At 46.0% G+C, this 14377-nt stretch overlaps 1 protein-coding gene across 2 annotated transcripts in view; it reads left to right on the forward strand.

The window, feature by feature from the left end:
- The first annotated feature begins 456 nt into the window (after positions 1–456).
- The window catches only part of PLAT (plasminogen activator, tissue type), a 34801-nt gene continuing 20880 nt past the window's right edge, over positions 457–14377 (forward strand). Inside the window, exons 1-3 of one of the 2 annotated variants that reach the window (XM_029603710.1) lie at positions 457–571; positions 6291–6380; positions 7292–7334. In XM_029603710.1, the coding sequence (XP_029459570.1) occupies positions 6321–6380; positions 7292–7334 (103 nt within the window). In that variant the 5' untranslated portion in view covers positions 457–571; positions 6291–6320. Of the gene's footprint in view, positions 572–3454; positions 3606–6290; positions 6381–7291; positions 7335–14377 lie in introns of those variants that run through there. The other variant, XM_029603711.1, reaches the window with a different exon arrangement.

Consider the following 14377-nt stretch of genomic DNA (forward strand, 5'->3'; position numbering starts at 1 on the left):
CCTTTTTTTTTTTTTGCAAGTTTCAAGAGAATTGACAATGATTTTTGAAAGTTATTAAATTCAGTTTGAAGCAAGGAGACTGGGCTGGAGAGATGTTTACAGGCAGGGAGGAGGTTCTTCCTATGCTCGGCTTCCTCATGGAATTATCTGGAAGTTACATTGTGAGTATTTTCTATTTAAACCAATATTTTATTTTGATCTAATCGGTTTCCTGGCAGTCAGGATGAGGTACTAAAATAATTAACATCACCTCACGCAGCTGTGAGGTCACTGGCTCTCTGAATAATACCCATTGACTGAGAGCCAAGTTGCTGCACTGACGTCACCCGGCGTAGCCCTGCTTCCACAGAAGGCTGATCCAGCCCCCTCTTTATCTCAATGGCACAGCCTGCCCACTGTTGCCTGAGTGCATCCTTCCTCCGCAAGCAAGAATTCCACCCTCCTGCTTGCACCACAGGCTCCTCCTCCAGCAAGGGGGGATTTAACTAGAGCTGAAGCATCTTGCTGGAGTTCAGAGCAGAGAGAAAACTCAGAGCAGTTAAAGTCATTCTGAAGAGGCAAGAACTGGAAGGTAAGTTACAATCCTGCCTTTGATCCATTCGTCTGCCATCATCTTCACATAATCCTAGATATTACTTACCACATCTATTTTCTTCATGCAGATACAGCAATGCTTGTTCTTTTTGCACCACTTTTGTCACTGAAACGGGGGGGAGATGATCTCTTACTGTGGTGCCTTGGGGGGAAGAGAACATTGAGGATGAAAGATTTAAGTATTTATCTGCTAATAAATTACAGGATGCAATGCTGCAGGTTTGAGTTGGGTGGGTTACAGAGATGAGAGGGAAGGAAAGCAGTAGTGACCAGCACAGGAGCCATTAGTGCTATAATGTGAGCAAGGAGGAGGAATCAACATGAAGGAATTCAAAACACCGAGGTCAGGAGAGAAAAAAAGAAAAAAAAAAAAAAGCCCCATCCTTCTAGAGAATATGGGAAAGAGAAATGTATCCAACCAAAAGAACAATAAGCACACGCTGCACTTCAATGAATATTGTCCAACCAAAAGTGCAGACAGAACAGTCCGAGTCCCAGTCATAGTTGAATCCAAAGATAAGATTTATTGATATATTTCATGCATTTGATACGGCAACTCCACTGACTTAAAATACAGGCATCTTTGACAGAGTCCCCCGACACGGTCCCGTGTTTCGCCAGAGGCTGCGTCGGGAGGGAGAAATGTATCCAAAACTGTGGGGAGTGTGGGCTACAAATTTTGTAAATAAATTACCACAAGCAATAGAAATCTATTGGATCCTAATAATCAGACAACAACCGTACAATCATGCAGCTGTTTTTCACATCTTTTCATTTAATGTTCATTGATTTCTGTCACAAAATGTTAGAGGTTTTCTTGTGGGGATTGTGGTAGGGCTCTCCTGTCATGACTGTCTGTACCAGTCTGCGCCGAGGACCAAAGCTCAGTTCAGCTCACCTCTCCTCTTCGGTCAGAAGTCCTGGCTCTCTTGGGGACTGTGGTGTGGCGCTTCTCTCCTCCTGGCTACAGGAGAAGTCGGTCTTGGGGACTGCGGTGTGATGTTTCTCTCCTCCTGGCTACAGGAGAAGTCGGTCTTGGGGACTGCGGTGTGATGTTTCTCTCCTCCTGGCTACAGGAGAAGTCGGTCTTGGGGGACTGCGGTGTGATGTTTCTCTCCTCCTGGCTACAGGAGAAGTCGGTCTTGGGGACTGCGGTGTGGCGCTTCTCTCCTCCTGGCTACAGGAGAAGTCGGTCTTGGGGACTGCGGTGTGATGTTTCTCTCCTCCTGGCTACAGGAGAAGTCGGTCTTGGGGACTGCGGTGTGATGTTTCTCTCCTCCTGGCTACAGGAGAAGTCGGTCTTGGGGACTGCGGTGTGGTGCTTCTCTCCTCCTGGCTACAGGAGAAGTCGGTCTTGGGGACTGCGGTGTGATGTTTCTCTCCTCCTGGCTACAGGAGAAGTCGGTCTTGGGGACTGCGGTGTGGCGCTTCTCTCCTCCTGGCTACAGGAGAAGTCGGTCTTGGGGGACTGCGGTGTGGCGCTTCTCTCCTCCTGGCTACAGGAGAAGTCGGTCTTGGGGACTGCGGTGTGATGTTTCTCTCCTCCTGGCTACAGGAGAAGTCGGTCTTGGGGACTGCGGTGTGATGTTTCTCTCCTCCTGGCTACAGGAGAAGTCGGTCTTGGGGGACTGCGGTGTGGCGCTTCTCTCCTCCTGGCTACAGGAGAAGTCGGTCTTGGGGGACTGCGGTGTGGCGCTTCTCTCCTCCTGGCTACAGGAGAAGTCGGTCTTGGGGGACTGCGGTGTGGCGCTTCTCTCCTCCTGGCTACAGGAGAAGTCGGTCTTGGGGACTGCGGTTTGAGCTTCCTCTCTTGGCTGCAGAGGTCTGTCCTGGGGATTGGAGTTACTTTGCCGCATCTCTGATGGCAGCAGGAGAAGTCCATCTTGGGGAAATGTGGTTTGATTCACTTGTGGGTGTAGAAATCTCTTTCTTGAGGACTGTGGTTTGTCTTTCTGGTTGCAGCTTCAACACAAGTCTCTCTTGGGGACCAAGATATGTCTCTTCTCTTGTACCTTTCAGGAAGAGTTTCTCTTTGGGGCCATGGCTGAACTCGTATGGTTACAGGAGCAGTCTCTCTTAGGATCTGTGCTTTGGCTGTCCTCTCATGGCTGTGGGTGAAAAGGATAACAGCTGAGGATGGTTGGTTTTGGTTTTTTTTGTAAACAGACATCATCAGATTTTGTCTTAAAGGCTTCCAGATTAATGTGTGTGGAAACCTCTCTCTGTGCTGCAGTTGCTTACCCTTATCTCTGTCCACTCCACCCAGCACTGAGCTGCCCCCTAGTTTATTATTCTTAAACAAAATATGTCTCTCTTGAGAGAAATGTGAATTCTTTCACACAGAATCATTAAGGAAAACATGTTTGCATGCTTGCAGCTTTTCTATCCATCTGCCTGTGTGCTTTCGAGTTAGATAGGTCTTATCGGCTTGTGGGCCCCCAACACAGGGGTATGTGTGGAGCACAAGCTTTGGCGAGGCTCAGTCTCAGATGATGAATACTGTGAGGGAAAAAAAGGGGAGAAGTAAAGCCTCAAAGTTTTGGAAGATTATTTACCTCCTTCTTACAGTCCATGTAATTAATGAGCCCGAGAAGAAACTAATATCCCAGTAATGTGAGGCAATGAGGGGACAGCAAACCGTTTATTGGAGCAAAAGAAGCCGTGATTAGGGGATACCTGGATCAGGCAGGGCATGTTCTCTCTCTCTCTTGTTCAGTTTCTTTTAGCTGAACAATTACAGAACATTTGTTTTTAGAGCCAGCGAGCCCCCCCCTTTCTATCTTTCTTGCCTCAGTTTCTGCATCTGCCTTGTTTCCGGACTGCTGACTAATGTCTCAGTCATCCTCCTGCTGCACCAAGCCTCTTTGCAGCTGCTTGCTTTAAAGAGCAGAGACTGAACCTCAGCCTTCGGGGAGTGCTCACTACTGCATCTCTCCACTCTGTGGCTTGGCCCCCTCGACGATTGCCCCGACTAGACAGACAGAGGAATTTGACAACAGGAAAGAGAAAATGTGAGTTTGACTGCTCTGTGCAAGCACTCAAGATTTAATACCAGAATCCGAGCTCATTCCAGCAGTGCCCAGCTCCTGGTATATTGATGCGCACGCTCTTGTGTTGCCAATCAGCCGGCATTTGGCTGACCTGACTGGTTTTCCTGCAGCGAGGCTGCCACAAGGATAACCTTTAGCCAGCAGTTGACCCGCCACAAAAATGTCGAGATCCTGCACGGTTCGTGGTCACCGTCATGGCCCATCCTCCTCCAGGTATGGGACTTTCTGCTCCGAACAGGAAGTGCATGGACGAGCAGCTGCTACGAGAACCATAGGCAGGTCCACGCTCCCAGAGGCGGCAGGAGGGCAACTACAGACGGGCACGGCTTGGGCGGCCAGCGGGCTCCAACTACCCAGGGCAGGCTGGGCGCGGCTTGGTCTTACTCCGTTGTTGCATGGACTTGTAGTCCTGCTTATCTCAGAGGAACCACAACTTCAAGTGCAGAAACGATGTAAAGCCAATCTGCCTTGGATACATTAAGCAAGGTGACCGCTCTAGTTAAAAGCAAGGCACCCTAAATCTGTCCTGGGGATCCGAGGTTTCCGGATAGCCGTGAAGAAGATACATGAGATAAATCTGCAGACCTCACCTATGCAGATTTATCTCGTGCATATTCATTGTGGGTGTCCTGAAAACCCAAACCGGATTTGGGGTGCCTAGGACAGGTTTGGGAAGCACTGAGTAAAAGCCTGACTTGTGAAAGGGATGGGAGTTAAGAACATGCATATGGACAGTTATTTTTTTTCCCCCCGACCCCGCCCCCACCATCAACCCGGCTAAAGGAAGGCGCCATAGTGAAAGCTCCCAGCTCAGAGCTCGTGCTGACAAAGCTGGCCGTGCATTTCAGAGTGATAGAGCAGGCAGAGACGATGGCAGAATGGTTACAAAAGCTTGATTCCCATATCCAGATCGTGGAAAGAGAAGGGCAGCGGCAGGAAACTGCTTCTGACTTCACAGGAGGCCGTTCTTCCTGCACATTGCTGTCACTGGCAGGGAAAGAGGGTATATGTTTTCTCTTTTATCCCCTTCTCTGCTTATCCCTCCCACTGTACCTTTCTCGAAACAAGAGGAAGCTGCAGACAACTTGAGGGTTGACAGCGATATGTCAGGAAGAGACGAGAGGACCCGCACAGCATCCATTCAGAAAATGCTTTTCTGCAATACTTAGTCCCTAGATTTTAGGCTCCTGCACTTGAAAAGCAGGGCATACAACGGGGTCAAATCAAAGCTGGATCTGCTTGTCCTCGGATTGTGGAACAGGGTGGCTACCCAGAGAAGGTCAACAAAAAACGATAAAGGGGCTGGAAAGGCTTCCTTGTGAAGAAAGGCTAAACAGATCAGAGCTCTTCAGCTTGGAAAAGAAAAGAGTGAGAGATGACCTGACAGAGGTTTATAAATATCACCAGTGGGTGGAAACAGAGAACAGTTATTTACTCTTTCAAATTCTCCATGAAACTGGTGGCAGATTTCAATTAATTTAATAAAGTTGGGTTTTTTTTTCAGTCAACACAATTAAACTGTGGAATTTGTTGCTAAGGGATTGCTCAAGGTTAGTAGGGTTAAAAAAAGGTTTGAGCAAGTCCATAAACAATGATTAATTAGCCAGGTAATAAGCTCCACTGAGCAGGGACTGACTTATATGGTTTTGTACAGTGCTGTGTACACCGAGTAACTATAAAGTTAGTAGTAGAGTTGGAAATGGATCTGCCAGGTGCTTCCAGATGACCATGACTATTCCAGGTGACCACTGTTAAAGACAGGACACTGAGCTCAATGGACCACTGGTCTGACCCAGGATGGCATTTCTTATGTTCTTAGGCAGGATCACAAGCAGACTCCCTGCATGGTTCTGCTTGCTCAGCTGACCGACTCCAGGAAGATTTCCTTCATCTCGGGCATCTGCAGAGCTGGTCTAGCTGAGGAAGATCCAGCTGCATCCTTTCACTAATTAACAAGAGAAAAAGGCACTTGATTGCACAATGCTTTACTGTAAAAAAACAAAAAAAACCTAAGTATATTGAAGAACAAATATAACGTCAGGATAAAAAGGGAGCCTGATGATTTTGTTCATTTATTAAGTGCCAGCTGAATCATGTAAGAAATATATTCGCGAAGCAGCATTAAGAGATAAAGGGGCTTTGTCTGGAACAGCAGGGTTTATAGAACAGCAGCAGAGAAAAGCACTGTGTGGCTGCAGGAAAGGAGTCACAATGGTCTGATTTAATTACAGTGGGTGATGAAGTAAGCTGCAGTTTCAGACCACAAAGTTACTTGTCAATCACTTAACAGACCTTGCTCAGAAGGGGAGTGAGAAAGCTAACAGCTAAGCTTGGGGCTTATTCTGTGGGTTACTGACTTCATTCCATGAGAAGACAATATAGCACATAGCAACGCTGAAAACACACATCTCAGTTTTCTGAGTTTCTCTTCATAGAAAGGTCTCTCTACTGATTTTCAGGCATTCTTTGGACATAATCCAAATCAGCCTCTTTTCCTGCTATCTGGTTATGCCAAACCCCATCCAGCACTTTTTTGATGTTTTAGGGATAAATGAACCTTGACAGCAGATTTTGGAGTGGGAAGCTTCATTTAATATCAGAAATCCTGCATGTCACAGTTTAGACAATGAAGTTTCTGTCTTTTAGGAGAACATTTTTGAAAAGTGTCTTCAAGAAATGGAAATCACAATCTTCTTTCTCCTGCTGCTGGGAGCTGTTTCATCTTCTGGCTATGAGGTAAGTGCAGCTCTGGACACCCTGGCGCTATGAGCAAGGACCCAAAGGTTTGCAAATTTGAAGAGAGGGGCTCCTTGGACTCGAGGCTGTACCTGCAAACCTCTGAAATCTCTTCACCAGAAATTGGCTGATTTAGCTGTGAGTCGATGGGGGCAGGCCTGAGCAAGGGTGGGAAGAGGGGACGTGCCAAGGAATGCTTTCTTGTGCATTATAGTGGTAGACGACACCTTGTAAATGTAGCTGCATCCTTTATGAAGCTGGGGCTGCCAACAACTTAAGTAAAAGGAAACAGGAAGTGGTAGCAGCAGCAGCAGTAGTAGTAGTAGGCTCCCCTTAATAATGGACCCTTCTCTCCAGTGCTCGCTCCCCTCCCTCTCCACTACAGAGGATGCTGCACAGACTACTACAGCACCGTACTAGCAGAACAGCAAAAACGAGTAATGGGATACCATATCTCTTCCATGCTACTGCTCCCCAAGGCCTATGAGTTACTGGATGCACATTCGCAGCTGTTAGACAGCAGGAGCAGTAACGCTTCTTGCCTGCTGTCACTGCGTCGTCACTGCACCAGCTCTGTTCATAGGGAATAGTTTGATCGAGAGAAGCTGGGGAACTCCCTCTGTCCCATCCCCCCCCAAGACTTCAATTTATTTCTGAAGAATTGCTATCTATGCCAGGGATCCTGAGATGTTGACTAGTCTTAAGTAGGAGACCAAACCATTTTCTCTCCTTGGTTTTCGATATTTTTATGCCCTGTCAGAGGAACAGAAACTACCTCAAGTGGAGGCTGTCAGACAGAGAAATTACTCTCTGCCTTTGTTAGATGTTCTATAACTTACAAACTAAGATGATAAAAAGGTTTCCCCTACTCCTTGACCTGACAACCTCACATCTTATTTTCTTTTTTTCAGACTTTGCATCTCCGTCTGAAACGTGGAACAAGGTATTATAAAGGTAAGGCTTTCACCATCAGCCTATACAAGAACAGAAGAAATGCCATGTTGGGTCAGACCAATGGTCTATGGAGTCCAGCATCCTCTCTCTGACAGTGGCCAATCTAGGTCATTTGAAAAAGTACCCAACGGATACTAATGGGGCGATCCATTCCCTGATATTCATTCCCAGAAGTGGCTATCCCAAATCTACTTCAGAAACATGTTGTTCTACTTGTGGACCCTTAGACCGAGGCAGGGTTAATACAACCTGCAGGGATGAGCCCTGCAGGTCCCCACCGACGGCAGGCGGATTCAGACAAAGCAAAGGCCCAGATGGAGCTTTGCCTTTACCAGCCCAGATTCCCTTCGGTTGAGTCTTTGGGTGCTGGAGCCAGCAGGTCTTAGGTGGGGGCCTCTGCTGTTGGTGAAGAGATCCGTCAAGATAGCTACATCGGAGTAGGTGATGGTCAGACCTATCCAGAGGCAGGCAGGGGCCAGAGGCAGGTAGCAGTCTAGCATATCCAGGGCAGGCAGTGGTCGATGTCAGGCGGAGGTTAAGTGTATCCAGAGGCAGGCAGTGGCTAGTGGAAGGAGGAGGTCAAGCATATCCAGAGGCATGCCGAGGTCAATACTAGAGATCCATCTGAAGGGAATGGCAGGTTGGATAGTCAGGACAGGAAGGCAAGGAGAAGCACAGGAGGCAAGGACCACTGAAGACAACACTGAACCTGAGGATAAGACACTGAAGACTAGCCAGGACGAGGCCAGATGCTGAAGACAAGGCTGGGCTGAGCTGAAGATAAAATGCTGAAGACAAGGCTGGGATGAAGACAGATGCTGAAGCAACACGTTCTACATTAAGTAGTGTTGTGACTGGAATGTTGCCCTTATATAGGGCTCTGCCACTGACATCATCAAAGGGGACCACAGGGGCTTTCCCGCAACTGTCCCTTTAAACGTAGAGAGACACACATGCCTAAGAAGGACGCGCCATGCAGAGGTTGGTCAGTGGCATCCCTGCCATGTATGTAGGCGGCGTGCTGCCGTATTCAGGGTCGCTACATCGGACCCGCCCGGAGGTGAGAGCAGTGGTCTGAGGGGATAGCCTGTAGACCGCCGAATGTAACACATGTCCAAACATTTTTTTGAGAACTTAGCTATACTAATAACCTTGACTACATCTTCTAGCAACAAATTCCACAGCTTAATTGTGCACTGACAAAAAAAGACATTCTAATATTTGTGTAAATATTATACCAATTAGTTTAATGAAGTGCCTTCTAGTCCAAGTACTATCTAAAAGGGTAAATAACCATGCCCTATTAACTCTTCTTCAATCATCAGGGAGCTGTTCCATCCCTTATACCATTTTTATTGCTCTTTTCTGTACCTTTCCTAGTTCTCCTATATCTTGAGATGACGCAATCAGAACAGCACACAATATCCACACACTCTGGATCCATAAGAAGGCAGTATGACTTTCTCAGGTTTTTCTATTCCCATCTGAATAACGCCCAAACCTTTTGACCACTGCAGCACAATGAATGAAAGATTTCAATATATTGTCCACAATTGCTCCAACATCCTTTTCTTAAGTGGTAACTGCTAATGTGGAACCTAGCATTATGTACATAGAGCTGGGATTATTCTTCCCCATGTGTATCATTTTTCACTTGTCCACATTAAATTACATCTGCCATTTAGATGCCAAGTTCCGCAGTCTCACAATTGCCTCCTGCAATGCCTCACAGTCTGCTTGTTTTAACTACTTTGAATAATTTTGTGTCATCTGCAAATTTGATCACCTCACTCATCATTCCCTTTTCCAGATTATTAATAAATAAACACTGGTTACAGTACAGATCCTCAGAGCACTCCACTATTCATCTCTTTCTATTTGAAAAACATCAATGGCCCATGCTGTAGTTACAAGATGTTGGGTTCCATATTAGGAGCTACCACCCAGGAAAAAGATCTAGGTATCATAGTGGATAATACTTTAAAATCGTCAGCTCAGTGTGCTGCAGCAGTCAAAAAAGCAAACAGAATGTTAGGAATTATTAGGAAGGGAATGGTGAATAAAATGTAAAATGCCTTAATGCCTCTGTATTACTCCATGGTGGGTCCGTACCTTGAGTACTGTGTGCAGTTCTGGTTGCCGCATCTCAGGGAAGGTGAAGTTGCACTGGAGAGGGTACAGAGAAGGTCAACCAGAATGATGAAGGGGATGGAATGGCTCCCCTATGAGGAGGAGCTGGGGCTGTTCGGTTTGAAGAGGAGATGGGTAAGGGGGAATACGATGGAAGTCTGTAGATTCATAGGAGGTCTAGAATGGGAAGATGCGAATCGGTTATTTACTCTTTTGGATAGTGGAAGGACTAGGGGGCACTCCATGAAGTTAGCAAGTAGCACATTTAAAACTAAATGGAGAAAATTCTTTTTCACTCAACGCACAATTAAGCTTTGGAATTTTTTGCCAGAGGATGTGGTTAGTGCAGTTAGTATAAGTGAGTTTAAAAAAGGTTTGGATAAGTTCTTGGAGAAGTCCATTAACTGCTATTAATCAAGCTGACTTAGGGAATAGCCACTGCTATTACTGGTATTGATAGCATGGGATCTACTTAATGTTTGGGTACTTGCCAGATACTTGTATCATGGATGGGCCACTGTTGGAAACAGGATGCTGGGCTTGGTGGACCCTTGGTCTGACAAAGATTGGCAACATCTTATGTTCTTATATTGTTATAAATGGCTGCAGAGTTGATTCAGGAAACTACAGACCAGTGAACCAATGCCTGTGCCAGACAAATGGTGGAAGCTATTAAGAACAGAATTTACTGGGCATATAGATAAACATGGCTTAATGAGAAAGAACGAGAATGAATTTAGCAATGGGACATTGTGCCTTACTAATCTATTATTCTTCTTCAAAAGTGTAAATAAGCATGTGGAATCGTGAGCTGGTTAATACAGTGTATTTGGATTTTCAGAATGCATTTGACTAAGCCCTTCATGTGAGATTCCTAAGGAAATTAAAAAGTCAGGAGATAGGAGGCAATGTTGTATTGTGGATTAGTAACAGTTAAAGGATAGGACTAAATCAGCATTTCCCACCCCTCTCCTGGAAACACACCTGACCAGTTGGATTTTTCAGGTTTGCCACAATGAATGTGCATGAGATAGATTTGCATATCCAGGGCCTGCAATGTATGCAGGTGTATCTCATACTTCTGGTGTTAAGTATCTACCCGAACATCCTCTGCAGTGAAAGCCAAAGCAAATCATTGTTTTTTGCTTTTCTGCTATGGCCTTACTCTCCCCAAGTGCCACTTCGCTTTTTCCCCACTCACCTAATGCTCCAACTAACCTCCCTTACAGGATTCTTTGATTTTGATGTACTTGACAAAATTCTTATTAGTTTTTACCTTGTTGGCAAATTTCTCCTCATTTTCTGCCTTGGCCTGTCTTACTAATGTTTTCTATCTGATTTTCCAGTGCTTATGCCCTTTCCTACTTTCCTCATAAGGACCTGCTTTCCAGTTTTTTAAACAATGCCTTTTGCACATTAACACCCTCTTTCACAGCACCATTTAGCCATGCTGGCAGTCACTTGGTCTTTATATCATCTTTTTAACTTCTGGAATATAATGTTATCTGCACTTCCACTGGGCCCATGCAACCTGTGAAAAAGCAACATCTCCTGCCAGCTTTGGGTAGGTGGGTGGATGTGTAACCTTGATGTCCTTATAGTTTTGGTGTTTTTGGTATCCAGGATCCCTACTATGCATTTGGGATAGAATGTAGAGGGTCATTCTACAGGGAAAAAAATTGGCAAAAGCTGGAACTGTGCATGCTAGAAAGTCCTAGGAAAATCAACCTTGTGTACGGGAAGGTTCCCCGAGGACTGATTTCTCTGACTAAAGTGGGAGCTGCGGAAGTTCATAATGGGAGAACCTTTAGTGCCATTGGCTACTTATAAAAGTCATGTGTACTGTTGAGGATAAACGCTCCCATACACCTCACTCTCCCGGATTCCATTAAGGTCTTTACGTAAGCATAAAGGATTAAATGTAAAATCCTTTATAAATGACTAAGGGCTAACAGCGAATCATTAATGCCTTGGCTTTACTGGGCTCGTAAAGGTCTGCAAAAGAGGATCTTACTGTCCTTATACCAGTTTCACTTGAAAATGAAGTATTTATACGTCTGCCTCAGGAGAGAGACTTTCTTTGGCAGCCTTTTACGAACAAAAGGCTCCTCGGGAAATGCTTCAACTAGAAACAAGTTACTGGGAGATGGAAGAAGCTAATGGGATTGGTACTTTAATGGAGTCTCTGAGGAGCTGGATGATTTAAAATAATTCTTTCATTCCACGGTAGCAGCATGAAGCCCAGTAGGATAATTGTACACACCGTGGTCATTGCCAAGTTTTTGTTAGAATATTTTAAAGAACGGTAGCCAATTGCCGAGTCTCTCAGATGATTTTGCCAATTAAACTCAGAGGCGGCTCTCCATGGCAGAGCGAATGAGGCACGCTTGTTAATAGCAAAAAAAAAGAAAGCAAAGGGAGAAGGGCACTCTGCTATAGTCCTTGTTGAGCAAGATTTTCTCCCAAACCTGCTTACTATTGGGAACCCTTCACTGGTTCAGGTTTTGTAAACCCAGTTTAGGAAGACTACGAGAGGGAAACTCTGCCTCCCTCCGCTACCCCTTTCCCTTCCAACCGTCTCTCAGTAACCTCCTATGGGGTCGAGGACCCTCACTCCATAGCCGTAACAAGTTTCTCAGGGTTGAGTTTTAGTAGTAGAAGAAAATCACACAGTTGCCTCATCCTACTCTTGCGCCATTCCTAAACAGGAAGTGCTTGTAGCAAAGACCAGAAGTACCGCTCCACCCCCCACCCCCACCCCCGCGGAGCCCATGGCCTCTTCTTTCATTCCCCTTGCACTTCTCCGTGCTGGCAGGGCATGCAGACAGCTTGGGAAGCTGCCGGCTTGTACTGGGAAAAGGGAGACCTCAAAAGCAATGGAAAGAAGCAAATCAATCGCAGAATGCATCTGTTTATTGAAGGAAAACTAACATACGGAAGACAGAGAGGCTTAAATAGGGACTTTGGGCCAGGAGCCCTGACGTTGTGATCATCAGAAGGATATGGTCAAACAAACTATCTCTAGGAAACATGAAGGAAAACGAAGAGCAAAAGGGAGAGGAGACAGCACTATGTTGACTTGTCATGTAAAAACAAATGTAATTGTGTTGGAGATGGGAAGGTGTGATCTGCTTTGTCCAAGTGCTTTCTTGGAAAACGTGGCATACTCATGTTGAAATTAAATGTAAATATAAGGCGTACTCTAACAAAGTTTTGTTCAAGAGGGATGGGGTTATAACTATACGGTAATACATTTTGAAATGCTGCCTCATGAATATTGGTCAACAATAAGAAGAATGTCATTCTGTCCCAGTAGCTGGCCAGATTTATTAAAGAAATAAAAGTATCCCTCACTAGGTAGAGCCAGAGATTCAGTTCAGTCTGTTCTACTGGAATAAAAAATGAAATGGTCAGACTAGATAAATGGATCTGATAACCTTCATAAGCTTGTCACTAAATTCTGTGTGTTTCATAGAATCCCCCATACGAGAACATGATGTGTTCTATAACAAGCAAAATAATATCTATATAAAGGGGGAATTACTGCTTTCCTGTTTACACCCAGATCAGTCCAGACTCCTGAGTTTTGCATCCCTGCCAGCAGATGGAGACAGAGAAAGTTTCACTGACACTGCCGTATAACCTAGTGTGCCACCTGCAGTCCCTCAGTATTTCTCTGTCTCCAGCAGATGGTGGATGTTGTAAAAGCTGCAGTCTAGAAAAAGAAAATGAAAATTTAGATGTTTAAAAAAAAAAAAGAAGGGAATTCCTCCTAGGAGGTTGCTAGATCCTGGTAGGGCCATCCCTCCTGGTCTCAGGTGGATGAGCAGGGGTTTGGTGACTCCTGAGTTGGCTCAGTCCTTAGCTGTTATGGGTAGAAAGCTGGTGGTTCAGTTCACTCCCCCCCAGGAGGACTCGTGGGATCCTACTGTAATTCCTCGGTGCCTGAGTTCAGCATTGTCTTCAGGGAAGTTGCCACTTTTTGTTATTTCCGTAAAGTTTATTTGAAAAAAACAAACCAAAATAAAAGTTTATTGAAAGCAAGGGTAGTTAAGTGCAGTGCTTGAGCAGGGGCCGGCACGGTGGCAGCAATTGGGATCCTGGCGAGAGAGTGAGTGTGCCGGCGGCAACACGTGACTCCTGACACTGCAGTCCTGCCTGCACAGCAGAATGCAGGGGAATGGCACACGACAGTAGCTGCCAGTCATGTGGCAATTCTTGCGCGCAGCTTTCACGAGCAAGCCTGTGCACCTGCTGCATCTCTGGTGGGGAAGGCAGTTTGGTGCAGGATCCTGTGACACGCAAGAAGCAGTGGCAGGCCAAAGGAGGGGCAGGAGCGTCTGAGGTGCCGTGAATATTTTTCCTGTTAGCGTGGAAACAGCAGCCATCTTGGCCTTGGGGGCTGTGACTGCAGGACTTTCTGGGGAGTCAGAGGATTCTCCCTACCATAATCTCCTGCCATTCAGAACCCTGTGGGGAGGCAGGAAGCTGCTTTTAAAGAAGACCCCAGGACCTCCTGGGGGAGGACTCCGATGATTCCTCCGCTTTCTCTTCAGAGTTTGTGATGCTCATGCATAAAGCTTATTTGCCCAGAAAAGCAGGGTGGCTGTGGAAATCTCAATCCAAGGGTACCTTGGATTGTGGCCCAGGAAGAGACCCAAGGTTTCACTGAAAAAGGGGTCTGTGTGTACTCAGAGGGTCCTGGGGCTGACAGCTCACCCGAATAGCCCTGAAGAGGACTCCGAGAACTTGGTTCCACCAGTCAATGACTCTCCTAGCACAGATCCTGTTCCTGACTTTTCTGATCTGGATGAGGCTCTTGAAGAATTTCCTGACACTGAAGGAGACGATCCTAAGGTGGTGCATCCGTTCTGCAAAGAAGAATTGGGGCCCTTGATTTCCCCCCTGCTCTG

The sequence above is a fragment of the Rhinatrema bivittatum genome, chromosome 5, assembly GCF_901001135.1.
Source record: "Rhinatrema bivittatum chromosome 5, aRhiBiv1.1, whole genome shotgun sequence".
In the NCBI taxonomy this organism is placed as follows: domain Eukaryota; kingdom Metazoa; phylum Chordata; class Amphibia; order Gymnophiona; family Rhinatrematidae; genus Rhinatrema; species Rhinatrema bivittatum.